Below are 16,720 nucleotides of genomic sequence, written 5' to 3'. Positions count from 1 at the left end.
AGTAAAAAACACTTTTCATTGTTAACTGGTCGTAGTTAAACACGTTTTGCCCTTTACAGTTTACACCAATGAGTGTATTTTTCTATTAAATAAAGACGAGTGTACAATAAAATTTTCAATAACTAATGGTTTCGATCAAGTCCTTAGCATAGTTCATCATGCAGACTGTAGGTCATGACTCTTGTTTGTCATATCAAAACTAAAATGAGATCAGAACTAGCATTATGGTTGTTACCTTTTCCTTTCTTTTGATCTCCTCCGTATTAGAATAAACTTTTCAAAATTAAATGAACACAAAACTATCACGGTCGTGTTGAAAAAATTCCAAAAATCTATTGTTATTGGCAAATTGTTCATCAATTGGGGTCATTTTCTCCCTGTTATGAACTGTAAACATCTTCCAACCTAACAATTTCTTGTCCAAAACTAGCATCAGGCTGAACCATGGCATATGCCGCATACCTAGCAAGCATTGCCAATATATATATCAAAGCAGCAAAAAAACAAATGCCAATAACGAACAGAAAACACTAATACTACAAGTCTACAAAAGCAGCATTATCCAAAAAAAATGTGAAAAGGGCATAATACAGCATAATAAGCAGGAAACTTGCACTAGTCCTGGCTACCTCCAAAACCGTCACGTCTCTCTGATTGCCATCCGTAGTTCTTTCCATCATTACTCATCTCACCTGAAAAGTGCCCATGTTTATGTTGCACCAAGTGAGGAGGTGGTGGCCCTGGTGGAGGTGGAGGTGGAGGTGGTGGCATGCCTTGCGGTGCTGACAACAAACCTTGTCCACCTTGGACATTCTCAAAAGGAACATTAGCAGGGCCCCCATTCCAAGGACGGGGATAATTTTCTTGGAAATTAACAGGCCCAGGTCCTGGAGTAAATCCCAATACAGACCCTTGCTCAGATCCACCTTCCCCAGTGGAGTCTGATCGTGCTACCTCATAGGAACCTGGAGTGTTATAAAAGGGTGGTGCTGCATCAGATGGGAAAGGAGGAAAGCCAAATGGAGGTGGACCCATCATCATTGGGTTTGCATTAACAGGCATTGCGAAATTAGGAGGCTGTTGGGGGTACATCATCGAGTACTCACGATGAGGATCAGGCAGAATTCCTGGTTGCTGCTTGTCTGAAAACTGGCCAAAATCCTGTGTTCCACCCTGTGTATCACCATTCTGCTGCTGCATCCGAGGTTGGCCCGAACCATCAAAGCCCATGGGGCGGTTGTCGGATTGAGGGTCAGAAGGATGGGCTTGTCCATAGAACGGTGGTGGCTTTGGCTGCATAAGTGGTCTAAGGGGAGGCTGGTCTCTAGGTTGCTGGCGGCGGGCTTTATCCTCACGATCATTCACCTGATGATTTGCACTAGGAGGGAAACCAGGCCTTGGTGGACCTCGAAGTGTTGTATCTAACGTTGAAGAGGGCTTAGAGTTTGATCCCTCTGGTTCACTCATCTCTTCTCTTTTCATATTAGGCTGAAGCAAGTCGGCATGGTTTTCATGTATGTGAGACTCAAAATCAGACTTTTTCAGAAATGACTTGAGGCAGTGAGGAGCAGCACAAATGAAGATTCCCTCCATCATTTTGATTGTTTGGATCTTCTGGATTCGTTCATCACATCTGTTACAAACAAACTTTTCAGTATATACTGCCTCTGTCCCCATCTCAGAGCCCATTTATTCCCCCCTCCCTTATCCCCAATATTTCAAAATGAGCACAAATTGGCACTACCAGGAGACTATACTCCAAGAGTACATAAGAAATTCTACTCCTCCATTATGTTTGTCCTGTAATGCTTTCTATGACCTCATAGGAACAAACAGAAGTTCCTAGAAAAATCCATAAAGACTATACATACATTATCTACTGAAATAAAGAGGACAGTCAATATACAACTGCTAAATATTTTGAATGTATGATATATAGACCCAACTAACCATTTAAGTAGCAATTTTTTCAACTGAATTTCACTATTCTTATCGGAACTAATTCACTAATTAGCCCTGAAATTATATTCATAACTAAACTTATCTTATATGAACTTATTAAACCTGAACTTATCTTGACCAAACCGATTAGCCTTATCTTGTCAAAAACTATAAACCTTGAACCTGATCTAGTGATCTTGTCTAAACCTATTAGCCGTGATTCGTGAACTAACCTTATATGAGCTTGTTAGACCGTAAATAAGTGATAATAAGGCAGGGAGTATAAAGCCCTGAGCTTAAAACTCATTATTAACTGAACTTATTAGACCTAGAAGGCTATAACTTTATCTTATCTGTACTTAATAGCCCTAATTGTATTATACGAACATAAAATAAGTGAACATAAGGTGTGGACAATAGCGCCTTAATCTTCATATTCACAATGACATGGACTCAAAAGTCTGGACAATTGATATTATTATATAATGCAGGATTGCAAAGACCAAATTGCTCCAACCATCACAAAACTAAAAGTTGAAAGCAATGAAATAGGTAAAGTGGTTAGAAATTAAAGAGCCCAAAAATTATAAAGAAAAGAGAAGGTTGATTACCAGCAATGTCATTCTTATAAATTGCATAAAAATTAATAAGAAGAATATATGAGTTTAAATGGAAATTTTGTATTCCTAGAACAACTTCTATTATGGTATTACTCAGTAATAATTTCGTACCAAACAAATAGACTAATTTTAAGAAAATAAAATTATTAGCAAGGCTTTGACCATTTTTCTCAAATTCTAAATTAGATCTGTACTGAAATTGGTATTTTTTACTCTTCGTGCTACCAATTCTAACCAACAAACTAAATCTATTTAATCATGCAATATTGCATGCACATGTATGATTACGCATACATTGAATTTGTCTATACTCCTTACATGCCTGAGGATGATTATTGATTGCATGAGATATGAAGCCTTTAATACGAAAAATTAATGCTCAAAAAAACCCAAGGAGCCACTCTTTACAATCCTTCACTCTCATACACTATTCATCGTCCTCCATTACTCATTACCTCATTAGGTATTCTTATTTTCTAAACTACTCTGTGACTTGAATGAATGCTGTATACAGAAAAATTTCTAAGATTCAAGGAGTTGGACTCGGTTAATTATCTGAGAATGTTGCATGATTTTTGGTCCATAAAAAGGGCCAGATATTCATACCCATGTCATGAGCATAAAATGACCGAATATCCAGCAGATAAGACATGAAGCCTTTAAAAAGATGGGGAGATTAAAGCTCAACAACACTCCAAGGAGCCACTCTTTACAATTCTTCACTTTTACACTATTCATCATCCTCGTTTACTCATTAATATTCTTATCTCTAAACTACTACTCTCAGAGACTCAAATGACTGCAATATACGGAAACATTTCTAGAACTATAGGTCTTGAGTCTTGACTCGGTCTTTTATATGAATACATCGCATGTTTTTTGGTCCAAAAAAATTGTCAGATGTCCATACCCATTTTAGGAAACATTAAATAACCATATTAACCAAGTATCCAACACAGGCAGGCACCTCAGGCGAAATAAAAGATTTCAAAGGACAGCTATGAGTGCTATGACTACTCTGAGACCGAGCAATACTCACAATATTTCTAGAATATTTCACATAGCCATGTAATACTCACAATATTTTTAGAATAATTCAAATCCTGGCATGTGCATGGACCTGTCAGGTCAAAAATCTACTACTTTGAGATTTTACTTACTACTTTGAGATTTTACTTACTACTTTGAGACTGAATTGCAAACACACCCTCTTCTCAGCAATGTTTCACAGGGGTCAAGATTTCTCCCAGGGATAAAGATAAATTTCCTGAAAGTGCAAATAGTCCAAATTTCCACACAAGTATCCCACCTTAGACAACTCAAAGATGCACTATATATCTTTTAAGTATGTTCATGCTCTTGGCAAAAAGTCTAGAAATATTAGAATTCTCCACATTTTAATTGAAAATGAATTTCGGGGAGGCCACACATAACTTAACTACCACAACTGCCATTATTACCACCTACCAAACAAGCACTACAGAATAGAAGGATGTACTAAATTTTAACATACAAAACAAGTCATTAGCTAAAGGAATACTATAATTGAGTGGCATCAGGGATTAAGTGTTAGAGATTAAGTTACATATAGGCTAATGTTGTCTACACTTTATGCAACTAGCTTCACTAATCAGAATAATCACTACATTCTCACAATAAAAGACAAGGACATTTCCTCAGCATCAACTAAAGTTTTATGAAAACCACAAGCCATCTGTAATAATTGTACTACAATTCATGATTATGAAGTGTGTGGAGTGATCATATCATTCAGCTCAAAAAAAAGACATTTACAGGATCCGTCATAAAAGCCAACCAGTAATTCGAGGAAAGCTATAAGCACTTACAGATAGCAAATTGAGTCACTCCTAGCACAATCAAGACAGAAGGCATGCTCGCATGGACTCTGCAAAAACCACAAAAGTATCATAACAATTATGAATCACAAAAAAACACAGAGCAGGATAGTAAGCAGAAAATAGCATGGTGCAGTTTGAACAATAATCACCCAAAACAGCTTTTAAGTCAAACACACTTTCACATTGCACCCAAGTCTACTTACATTTTAGTCCTTCAACCATAGTGTAAATTCTAAATTAAATAGTTCTAAGAAATGATTGTAAAACATGATTTAAGAGAAAACCTCCTCATAACCTTTCTATGCTTATCAATCATCACTCACCACAGGACCTTTAACACACAACAGAAGTATCGACTCCCTAATACGTAATTTAAAATTATGCTGCACACAAAAAATAATTGTTGGTTACAGAGGTAATTGGTTCACTTTTGAGCTCTGACAACTAAAGGAAACATCGTAACCACCAGCAACCCACTCATCCCTGAACCAAGAGAAATGATGCGAACATTTGTTAACTGAGTAATAAGGCAAATATAGAAGGGTTTAAACTTTAAAGTACAGCCTTTACAAGGGTATCAGACTACACAAGGTCGAGAAATCAATCCCTCAGCACACACAGTGAAAATAAAGCATCCTAAGTTGAAAACTCTTAATAATAGACAATTAGACATTAAGATAAAACAATTTCTTCTATAATCCAATTCTTTACCCAAAATCTCATCTAAGAATTCATTAATCACCCTTAATGAATAGCATAAATATACAACCATACGACATTTAAGATAGTTTTCGGTAAACACATAACAAGTTGATAAAGAAAGAGCGTACCAAGCGGCCATAAATTGCAATTGGAAAATCACAACGAACACAAAAGTGTACTCGCTCAGCAAGCTGTCGTCGAGAACGACGGCCCACAATCTTCACAAACGAAGCAGAAGTAGCTGAACCGAGACCCTTGGCAACAGGAAGGTCAGCAAGAACAAGGTGATCAGGGCATGCGACATTCACAGATTCCCCAGGCAACAACTTTGTTCCAGTGCTACCTTCTAGTGATGAACCTTTATTAAGCCGAATTTGAAGCATCTTCACACCTATGTTGAACAAAAATAATTATCACTTATAATCAAATTCTATCAACAACGAAAATACACCAAACAATGAAACATACAAAAATTGAAAACCCTAATCGGCAAAATATCAATCAATGTGTAGCAAATTAGCCCCAAAATAAATCAACCCTAAAACCTTCCAAATCAACACAAAAATCTCGTAATCAATGAACAAAAGGATTAAATTAACATGAAAATTGAAGTAGATGATTAACAAACTGTATTGAAAATTTGGAAATCTTTTAGCCTAAATTCGATCAAATGAGGAAGAAATGAAGAAATTAACTGACCTAGAAAGTAGTGAAGGGGTTTCCGGCAGGAGAGAGAATAGTGACGCCGACGTCACCGACACCGACCGCTGGTAGCGACGGAGGATGAGTGTTTGGAGTGGTGGAGGCGTCAACGATTTTCCTTTTGCTACTTTTCTTCTGAGGAAAAAACGCGCCTTCTGTAATGTAATGAAGAAGTATTGAGTATCACTTCTTGTTTTTTTCTTTTTTTTTTTTTCCTTATAAAAATATTTTTTTTGAAAAGCTAAATGTTGCCCTTATTTTAGCGGTAACGTCCATTTTGAACATAAAATGGACAAAAATATCCTCGTTGTGTCCCATGTTTTCCTTCCCTCTAACTCAATCTAACATTTTCTTCTTTTGAACCGAGGGCAAGGTCATCAGACTCATTGCCGGAGTTAATGTTTTTTTTTTTTTTTTTTTTTTTTGCTCCTAACTTTTTCAAAATTCTTAGGGAAAAATGCCTAGAATTTCGAAATTTCATAGGAGATTCAAAATATATAAGAATTTTCTTTTTGCGTTTTTTATTTTTTTTATCATAACTTTTGATCTTGAACTCGGATTAAGACAAATAATATATTGTTGTAAAGATATAAAAGTCTACTTTTCAACCCAATTGAAATCAGGTCAATATTATTTTTAGATCTTAGGAGTTAGGATATGAATAAATCTAAACTCGATCCAAAACCAACATCCTTACCATATTTCAAATAATGGTCCAAATCAAATAATATCATACTAATTATGGAGAAAACGATATGTCAGTCCATTGTTATCAATCTAGTATTGGAAATGCTTAAGACTGATAAGTTGAAATTGTCCCTTACTTTGATGGTCATTTAGGCGAAAAAAAGAAATTGTCGTTGATTCGTTGGTTGTCCAATTTGGGGAAAGGGGACATGAGCGATGATTCTAAAATAAAATACCAATAACAATTTTAGGAAGATATTACATATTTCTTCTGTTATGATGAGTTTTTTCTTGAAGAATAATATGATGACATTTTGAAAGGACATTCTCCAAATTATGATCAATATGTAGTATATATTATTATCATTATAATATTACGGAGTAGAGCTGATCACACTAAGTCCGACCCGATTTTGGGCGGGTTTTGGACAGAATTTTCCGGCCCGATTTTTTAAAAAGTTTGGACGGGTTTGGGAAATGGATTTTTTGCATTTTTAGTTTATTTTTTTGGCCCGAAAAGCCCGTATGGCCCGACTAGTTTGGGTGGGTTTAGATACACGTTTTCCGGCCTGAAGCTTGACCCGACCCGGCCCAACCCGAGAAATGAGCAAGTTTTTTTGACCTCGGCCCGGCCCGCCCATTGATCACCTCTATTACGGAGTATCTTTGATTAATCTAATATATATAAATAAAGTAGGCATTTTTCGGGAGCATTTGGCGTGCCACATAAGAAAATGAATTATTTTGTCCAATGAAAAATTAGATTAATAATTTATTTTAGAATTAAAAAATCTACTCGCCACCTAAGCAAAAGTGACGAATAAGATTTAAGAATTTTGACAAATAGGTAAAAACAACGAATAGAGAATAGTTAAAATTTAAATTATTTTTAAAAACCTAAAATTATCTTCTCAAAAAAAAAATTATCTTTTTTACATATATGGATGCAAATTTTTTATCTCAAATATCTTTAATCTCTCCCTAACAAATGTTACAAAAGTTTGATTTTAATAACATACTAATCGAGAATAAAACTATATCTCATATGACTAATTCCCCATAATTTTTAATAGTTAAACGATTATAAATGAGACTAACATTTTAAACAGAACGAGTATATTAAATAAACGCATAGGCAAAAGACTTATTTTGATCAATAAAAAAACGAGATTTGTCATTTCTTTTTTGAATTAAAAATTTAAATTGTCACACAAGCAAAATTAGTGAAAAAGGTTTGGGATTTTAAATTCAAGCATCACATAAAATAAATAAAACAACAAAAGATAACTTTAGGGTTAAAATTAAAAAAATTATCTTATGATATTAGGAATTTTATCCATATATTTAATGAATGATCTTCATAAATTTATAAAATTTTAAATTAAATAAAATGATTTACTAGAACCGTGCATCGCACGGGCTTACATCTAGTTTTAAATACCGTAGGAGAGTGGTCAAACAGTCAAACTTGATACTTCATATTTATTTCTCCAATTATATTTATCATTATTTTAATACTTGATTGTTATACTTTGACTACTTTTTTAAGTATATATACTACCTCCATCTCTTATTATGTGCAATAAAGGAATATTTTATATCTCACAAATAATACCCCTTTATTGCACATAATAAGAGAAAGGTAGTATGTTACTTTGACCTCTATTGTTATACTTTGACTCATTTTCCCTTCTGTTATACTTTGATTTTTGTTCCTTTGCAAAAAATTTATAACCCACATTCAACAAAATGGAACAATAATCAAACTTCAAAACATGCAGATGCTCTTTTATAATTTTATTTATGATTTAGCTAGCTGAGACCAGAATACATGAAATACAACTTGTGTATCTCAAAACTTTAATAATACTATTAAAAAAAAAAAGCATAAATATGCTCTAATTAATTAATTAGTGCCCCCAAATATCTTCTTCAACTCATGAATTTGATTAGTATCCAACAAAGTAATCTTCTGAATAAGATCAGTGGGTAAGTTGTTTGCGGCAATAGATAATGTAGCAATGTGTATGCCAGGATTTGCACTATTAAACGTAGCAGTAGCGACGGCCGGAGTCGTGCCGTTGTTAACCGAAAAATGGTAAGACCCTTGTGGTATGATCATGATATCGCCCTTGTTCAATGTTTTAAAATACGGCTTGTTATCCGTATTTATAAAACCGGTAATCATACTACCCTCGACCATGTAGATAAGTTCTGTTACTCGGTGTGAGTGGAGTGGTACGACTCCACCCACACCAAGGTCTGCTCGAAGGACGGAAATACCTAGACCATTCACGGCTGGGAATGTGACATCAAATGCTTCACTTATCCCAAGTTTGAAAATATTTGACCCGTTACCTGGAGTGGCTAGACCTGAAAAAGTAAAATCATCAACCGTAAGGTCAGTAGGATTTCTACAAGGGTATCCTGCTGGTCCACCTGGAAGCTTTAAATCCGCCACACAAAAATCAACAACACTTGTTGCATATGTTAGAGAAATAAAGAGAAAAACGAAGAAGAAAATTTTTTGTAGTTCCATGATGATTTGTATGATTTTTTTTTTGGGAAAATTATGTATTGATGGTTTATTTGCTCTTAGAGTAAGGACTCATGTAGTTATTGTCCTTTATATAGTGGTAAAAAAAACGTATCTCCTAATTAGGAGCTTTAATTAAGGAGTGATAATATCTTATACAGTTTTTTCTTTTTTGACAAATATCTTATACAGTATACTAGCTAATTCATGCATGTGATGATCTTTCTTGATTTTCATATTGCAAATCATAAATCATATTATAAAAATTACTTCCATTATAATAAACAATGCATCCAAAATTAGTGCAATATTTTAATGATGAAAAGAAACATTAATTTCTTCCCTTACCAAAAAGATTTTCATATCAATTTGTTTATTTTATACCATATACGAAGTAGGAATTATTGACCATATTTTTTTTGCTATTCCAATCCATATCATATGTATCATGATCCTAATGAAGATACATAGTAATTGTAATGGATGGATTGGACTCATTAGAGTACCAATAATGACTAAGGCCCTGATCTCATCAGTTCAGTTCAGTTCCTAATTTCCTTCTCTCATACAATATTCAGTTCAGTTTAGTTCAGTTCAGTTCAGCTCTAATAAGTTCAGTTCAGTCAATGAGAACAGGCCCTAAGGGTTTGTTCACGTCATGCATATAATACTTGTGATTCGTGGTCTAGTACCAATATGTATCATGATCCTAATGAAGATGCATTGTATTAGTTGAGGGATGAAGTTGTTTGTATATTCTCATTATTTACCTTACATTACTTGTGATTCGTGGTCTATTACACTTTGCTTTGCTTATTTATCTAGATCCTTTCGTTTGTAAACAACACTCATAATTCTACCGTACTTATTGATGGTTGTATGATCATTAATATTCTGCCTACTTCATTCACTTAATTAGTTCTTTGCTGTTAAAACCGCAAGGGACAAATATCGAGCATTTTAATGGTAAGCTAATTTGAGTTCCTGCCATCATAGAAGGGGTTCATATTGTCCTGCTGGCCTTGCTTTATAATTGTTTGCCTTTTTCTTGCTTACCTTGTAACCGTGTCATATCGTTATGGGTGTTTTGATCAATAAAAAGCTAAACCATTTAAGCTGTTTTCTGCAGTACTTGTAGATATGTCAATCTTTAATACTTAAATCATTTTTTTGAAAAAATTTATGTTCTTGTAGTTAAATTCTCCTAATTATCCTTTTACAGCAGAGTTTTGTAGTCAGACTTTGTGTTAAGAGATTTTAGTTTAGTTCTTGATGCCAATCTTGCAAATACGTGGGACGAGCCTTATCATCACTCTCAATTTCAAGCAAAAGATCCAGGTTCGATTTTGATTTGTAGCAAAGGCAAGGCCACGAGGGAGAGGAGTCGAAGTACCCATGTCATTATCACACTCCTTGTTGACGATACATTCCGTACCTTGCTTACTTGCTTAAATAGAAATTAAAGTTTATTTCATAATGGATAACATCATTCACATATATAGAATTACAAGTCTTCCCAAATACCCCCACCCCCAATTTTCCAACCAAACGGAGAAAAAGAGAGACTAAATCTAAAAAAATATTATTTGTTATGAAATATCGTGTGGATGACCATTATCCTCTTTTGTATCATTCTGGAACAATCTAGATAGGGTTTATATTCTTATCCAATCAAGCCCTACCTATATTGTATGTATATATATATATACCTTATCATATGGAATGAAATACACAGATTAATTCTCCGTCAATCTCTCTCATATTTCTTCTTATTTTATAACACGTTATCAGCACCAAAGCTCTAATCTTGGTATATAATTAACAAGGAACATCCTACAAATTGATGGATGTTAAAATCTATAATACAACACAATATTCCCAGTGGTGATATCTAAAATTTGATAGGCGATATCGTGCGAAGATGATCCAAGAAGCCATTGTGAGCCGATCAGCAAGGAAGTTTCCTCATACTTTCATTTATTAAGCTTTAATTTTACAAAATATATTATATTTGTTATGTTGAGGGTTGAGTTAATGTTTAATTATAACTAAAAGTTATTAGTGTAACTCACCTTGGTGAGTATGTTCGGCAGAATACGTTTATGTAGCTTATTTGGCGTGGCTAATATATAATTGACTTGTTGATTTAAACTTAGAAAAAAAAAAAAAAAAAAGGTGAAAAACACAATTTGTCCAATAAGAGAAGAGACGATGCGTGTAGATTGTTTACTCATTGACGAAAACATCTTCTAATCTGATGATTATCTTATTTGCTACAATTGATGCCAGTTATCCTAAAAGTATATCTTATAGTGCTTCCCACGCACGTGTATTTGGAGATTTGGAGTCAGCAATATGAAGGCATCTAATTACCATGACCTAAACCGAAATTATGGGCTTCAAATTAGAGAAAGTCCAATTGAAATTGTTATTTGTGTTGTTAAAGAATACCTCAAAAGTAAGGTACGCATTTACTATCATACATGTATTATTGATTTGTGATTGTCATGGTAATTAAATATAGTTAGCAGTAAGAATTAATTGATTAATAATGGTTTATTTTTATTTTTCGATATTGTGTCGATACCTATATTCTATAGAGTATATTTGAGTTATTTAACAATTTGTAATTGTTATGTTAAATATTGTGGCATGCCGACACTATTCTAATTAATCAGTTAGGGTATCTTGAACTTGTTTTCTTTTTTCCGATTTTAGTGTGTCATGCATACGGAGAAGTAGGTTACGGAGTACTAGAATTGCATTTAGTTGGATCAGTTATCTCCTCGGTTGTGGTACACTTTAAGAATAACCTAGTTTTCTCGGAAAAGTTTAATTTGGTTACTTCTTGGTTTTATGTAAAGTATAATAAATGAATTTTGCTATTATATTTTTTCTAATTTATGATTTATTTGCTGATGTTGGGATTATCAAACTTATATAGCTTTATCACGTGATTTTGTTATGTTTATATGATATGTTTACTATCAATAATATAAGATTATCTATTACTCATCATCATGACAATTTATTATAAATATATTTATCTAAACTAGATCCTAAGTCTTTATTTATAGTATTTTTCTCATGATATGTTTATATCTTATACTACGTATTGTAGATGGCATGTGTTTTACATTGGTTGAATGCTAAGAAAATTTAAATTAGTTTTGATTCATTATGGAGTATTGTTACGAATCTTATATCCCAAAATTAGAGGATATACTTCACCGTATTAGGAGTTTTTGTTAAAATTTGTATACGTAATTCTAGGAGATAACTAGGTGGAATTTATGTAAATTAAGAGTACTCTGATTACGCACACGTGATCCTTGGCTTGAATCAAGGATAGGTTACACTTTATTTTGTTATCACTTGTATCTATAGACAGTGAAGTGGAATATAAAAAGCAGAGAAAATATTGAGTATGGATTAAACATCATAGAATATTTTTATGGTGACACATTGAAGTCTTTAACTATGATTGAAATATTATTTTTACTGTTATGAGTGATATTACTTACACTTGAATGACGCTATAATTTCATTGACCTCATGAATAATAGGTTTAAAAATATTTACGTCATATTCAAGAACTAATATTTATGAGTATGATTGGTTAATGATACGTAGCATTATATTATTTCTTACTTCCTCCGTTTTCTTTTAGATGCAACACACACTTTTTCACGGTATTTAAGAAATGTGGGGTTCATATGATATAATACACTTTTAAATGGGATGAGTGGTTGTTTTGAGTGTAATTTAGTAGGCCATGTGCTTTAGATAAGGGAAATAGTATAGTTTTTCCCTAAAGTAACTTTCCTTTTATAGTGTGTTGCAAGTATTATGATATTTCCTTTTTAGGGAAGTGTTGCAAGTAAAAGAAAACAGAGGAAGTATATGTATGATTGCTAATATTTGCATGATGTCATAATCTCTTTCCAACTCTGGGATGGAATTAATGATCTATATATTACTAGATTTACTCATTACCAGTAGTGAATGAGAATTTATAGGATTAAATTATTTCTTATGTTAGCATGTTTGCATGATGTTATTTTGATATAATTCATTGAAAATTTATGAGAATTACGGAAACAATTACATATATTAGCTAATTGAGCAAGAAATAGTATTATGAGTTCAAATATATTAATCCACGACATTACTTGTGAGCAACTTATTTAAATGTATTTTTATTATGCCCATACTTATAAGTGATTAATATGATTAATATAATTGGGCACGAGGAAAATAATAACTTTGCTTTATTTGATATATGCATTGCTAAAAGAATTTATGGCTTGAGAAGAAGATGAATTTAAAGATTGTTGGACTAGTTTTATACCCCCATATGCAAGGATTAGGGGGAGATAGTGTTTATTCCACTGTTTTTATGTAATCCTTGTACATGAATAATTAAATATGTTAATGGTCAGTTTAGTACATACACTAGCCTAAACATCAATAATTTATTCAATAGAGTTGGCCACATGATAATCAAATATGTAGCATGATATAACCATCCTGAAGATGGATATGAATAAATGTCATTACCCATAAAATAGCTATAAATGTACATATTAAGTTGATGTCCTAGGTGGACAAGATCAGTTGCTATTGAACTAGCACACCTGAAGTGTGGTAATGCAAAAGGTTACAACGATAAGAATCTTTAGAAGAGGAAAGAAGCACTAATTGACAATGCAAATTTGAAAAAGTGACACATTTTATGTATCTCCTGAAGAGATCACTTTTAATGCAATAAATGTAATATGATGATTATATAAAGTACTCCAGAAGAGTATAAAATGTTGTCCAACAAGGTTAGCATGTATCAAGATTACAATCAATGCTCTAGTGGAGTATGAGTATTAGTTAATTGTCTTGCCAATTGTAGAAAGAAACACATTGGTGTACTTATATCACATCATATTCATGGCCATGCATAAAGTATCTCTAATAAGGTGATCACCATGCCAATATTATAAAACTGACCATAATTAAAATACTAAAGGAAAAGTGATTGGATGTGATAATAAATAAGTAGGTCATCTGGGGTTTAATAAATTCCCGTTATGAAAACCTGAAGTTTCATATGAAAGAAATAATGTGCTGACACTCTCTCAATGTTAGATACGTAGTATATGAAATGAATTGAATGGCAAGACATAACATTGAGATTGAGATATATTTGAATAGTGAATTTTTAGTTTATTTTGACGAAACACTTCAAGAGATTGTACATATATATTTATAAGTTTCTAGGATAGCAACTTTGTATGGGCATATGTAATGAGTGGCCAAAAGTTCACCAGAATAGTTTATATTTTGTACAATTTTAGGTAAGTAAAAGCTCACCGTATTAGGTGACTGAAGCTCACTAAGGCTACTTGTATGTTAAATTTTGAGTAACTAATATCTCATTATTAAAGTCTTTTGATGATCCAGAAGATCATTGTCTAGTGAATTACATACAAGTGACTATATTTATATAACAATCTCTTGATTATTGGGACTATTATCAGTCAGCACAAGAATAAATTTAAGAAATGATGAACAACTGCACCATATACTCTCCCTCCATGGATAATATTCTCCAGAAGAGATAAATTTTATTGAATGTGATCTTCCCAATGAAATGAAATATTTTGCAAATTTATATACTAAGTTGGTCAAGAATTTTAATGCCCCTATATATGAGTTATTTTACCAACTTAGAGGGAGAAGGGTTAGCATAAGTTGGCAAAAATTAAAAACTTGATGATCCCTGTAATGTAAGTTTGAAAAGTTATATGCCAACTATTTTCTACATATTATCAAGATATGTTGCACATTTATGATTTGATTTGTATTTAGTTATGACCCATGTTGCATAGCGTTGAAGATACATTTTGGTCATATTAATTATGTGTATACATTGAGATAAAATCTTGCCAATTATACTTGAATCACTACACCTGAAGTGTAGGTTGTATGATCGGTTCCAAAATAAAGATATGTCTAATATATATATGATATATGGCAAGATAGTGCAGTTAACACTAATAGTGTAATAGTACATAAATACCATAGTGTATGAAATACCCTAAAAGTGGTATAAATATCTGAATTATTACAAAAGATGGCCTATGATGTAAGAAAAATTATGATGGTACCAATGAAAAATGTTTTCAGATATCATTGTCAAAAATAGCATGCAAATTAAAATTGTACCTTAATTATACGATGATACCGGTATATGATAGAACCGATAAATAATGCATATGCATGATATAATGGACTAGTGATCGAATAAGGGATCTGGAATATATGTCCATTTTAATGTCGACATAATGATAATAATAAAAGTTTATCATGGACCAGAAGTCCAAAGAAATATGGATTTTTAAAATCCACACTGTACAGTGTCTTGCATTATTTCGAGTCTTATTTATATTCATATGCATGTGTGAGTTTTAGGTTATTGGATTATTCATTACATATGTTCAAAGTTGTAAATGCATTACTTATTGTATAATTTGTTAATTATGTTATCATATTTTTATATCTCATATTGCATGCTTTAATTAATTTCTATATAATAATTGTGGTGTATGTTAATGTTCATTCAAAGTATAGTAAGACATATTTACAACTCTGATGGAATATTAGAAAGAAATACTTATGTTCCAATGGGCTTATACTTGTGATGAAAATATTGATGACGTCGATTGAATACCATGTTATGAATCATGTAAGAAGAGTTCCTGAAGAACTTATGTACGACGTATTTAAATATTCAGCCCTGCAAAGTTTATATCTTAAATATTGCAATTCAATTATTATCAAACTCTTGATAAGTCAATGTCACTACTGACATCTCAACCTGAAGATTGAGCATATGAAAATTAGTGAGAATTACTATTTGTATTTGCAAAAGAAATATCATATCAATTATGAATATTCTAAAGAATATCAATGAGATACTTATGTGTGAAACTATTTTATTATGGTCTAGAAGAACCATGATAAATGTATATAATTACATGTGTTATATTAATTCATATGAAATTGAAGAATGGCATTAATGATATCAAGTTTTGTCATCAAATTATTATTAATGAAGTTTGATCAAATAGTGATCATCTATTTCTATCATGAACGACTTCCAGAAGAAGTCATAATCGTATTAGTTTAATTTTAAATCAAAAACTAAAACAGATCGAGATTTGAAATAATGATATTAGAGATAAACACATATATGGTGAAATGAAGACACTTCACATGTTCATGAGAAGACTTAATTAAAGAATTGAAGATGCAAACATATTGAATACAATGTTGCGGCACTAGAAGATCTCAAGTTATGTATTTATCAGGGGGAGAAAATACGCGCTGCACTCTTTTTCCCTTGACCATGGTTTTGTCCCACATTGGGTTTTCCTGGTAAGGTTTTTAATGAGGCAGCATATCGAGCGTATTACGAAGAATGTTGTACTCTTTTTCCTTCATTAGGTTTTTATCCCACATGGTTTTTCCTAATAAGGTTTTAACGAGGCACAGTCTTCGATAATGGACATCCAAGGGGGAGTGTTATGAAATATCGTGTGGATGACCATTATCCTCTTTTGTATCATTCTGGAACAATCTAGATAGGGTTTATATTCTTATCCAATCAAGCCCTACCT

The 16,720-nt window shown here is 32.6% G+C and overlaps 2 protein-coding genes across 2 annotated transcripts; both read right to left on the bottom strand.

Moving 5' to 3' along the window:
- Window positions 1-432: 432 nt before the first annotated feature.
- Window positions 433-6,022, bottom strand: LOC145568155 (E3 ubiquitin-protein ligase HAKAI homolog). Its single transcript, XM_081627595.1, has 4 exons — window positions 5,822-6,022; window positions 5,251-5,513; window positions 4,409-4,467; window positions 433-1,633 (listed from the first exon to the last, which is right to left on the bottom strand). Exons 2-4 carry the CDS (start codon window positions 5,503-5,505, stop codon window positions 616-618), a joined length of 1,332 nt encoding a protein of 443 aa, XP_081483721.1. The 5' UTR covers window positions 5,506-5,513; window positions 5,822-6,022; the 3' UTR covers window positions 433-615.
- A 2,395-nt stretch (window positions 6,023-8,417) lies between these two features.
- LOC145568154 (auxin-binding protein ABP19b-like) lies at window positions 8,418-9,050 on the bottom strand. Its single transcript, XM_081627594.1, has one exon. It carries the CDS (start codon window positions 9,048-9,050, stop codon window positions 8,418-8,420), a length of 633 nt encoding a protein of 210 aa, XP_081483720.1.
- Between the last annotated feature and the right edge of the window lie 7,670 nt (window positions 9,051-16,720).

Source organism: Chenopodium album, chromosome 11 (assembly GCF_948465745.1).
Source record: "Chenopodium album chromosome 11, dcCheAlbu1.1, whole genome shotgun sequence".
Classification (NCBI taxonomy): Eukaryota; Viridiplantae; Streptophyta; class Magnoliopsida; order Caryophyllales; family Amaranthaceae; genus Chenopodium; species Chenopodium album.
The sequence above is the reverse complement of the archived record's forward strand: the minus strand, read 5'-3'. Positions and strand labels throughout refer to the sequence as shown.

Bases quoted from the DNA above. Each gene is read 5' to 3' on its own strand.
- LOC145568154 (XM_081627594.1), bottom strand. From the start codon at position 9,050: ATGGAACTACAAAAAATTTTCTTCTTCGTTTTTCTCTTTATTTCTCTA.
- LOC145568155 (XM_081627595.1), bottom strand. From the start codon at position 5,505: ATGCTTCAAATTCGGCTTAATAAAGGTTCATCACTAGAAGGTAGCACT. The intron at 4,468-5,250 runs GTACGCTCTTTC...TGGTTTTTGCAG, and splicing joins TTGCAATTTATGGCCGCTTG to AGTCCATGCGAGCATGCCTT. The intron at 1,634-4,408 runs GTAAGTGCTTAT...TGTTTGTAACAG, and splicing joins AGTGACTCAATTTGCTATCT to ATGTGATGAACGAATCCAGA.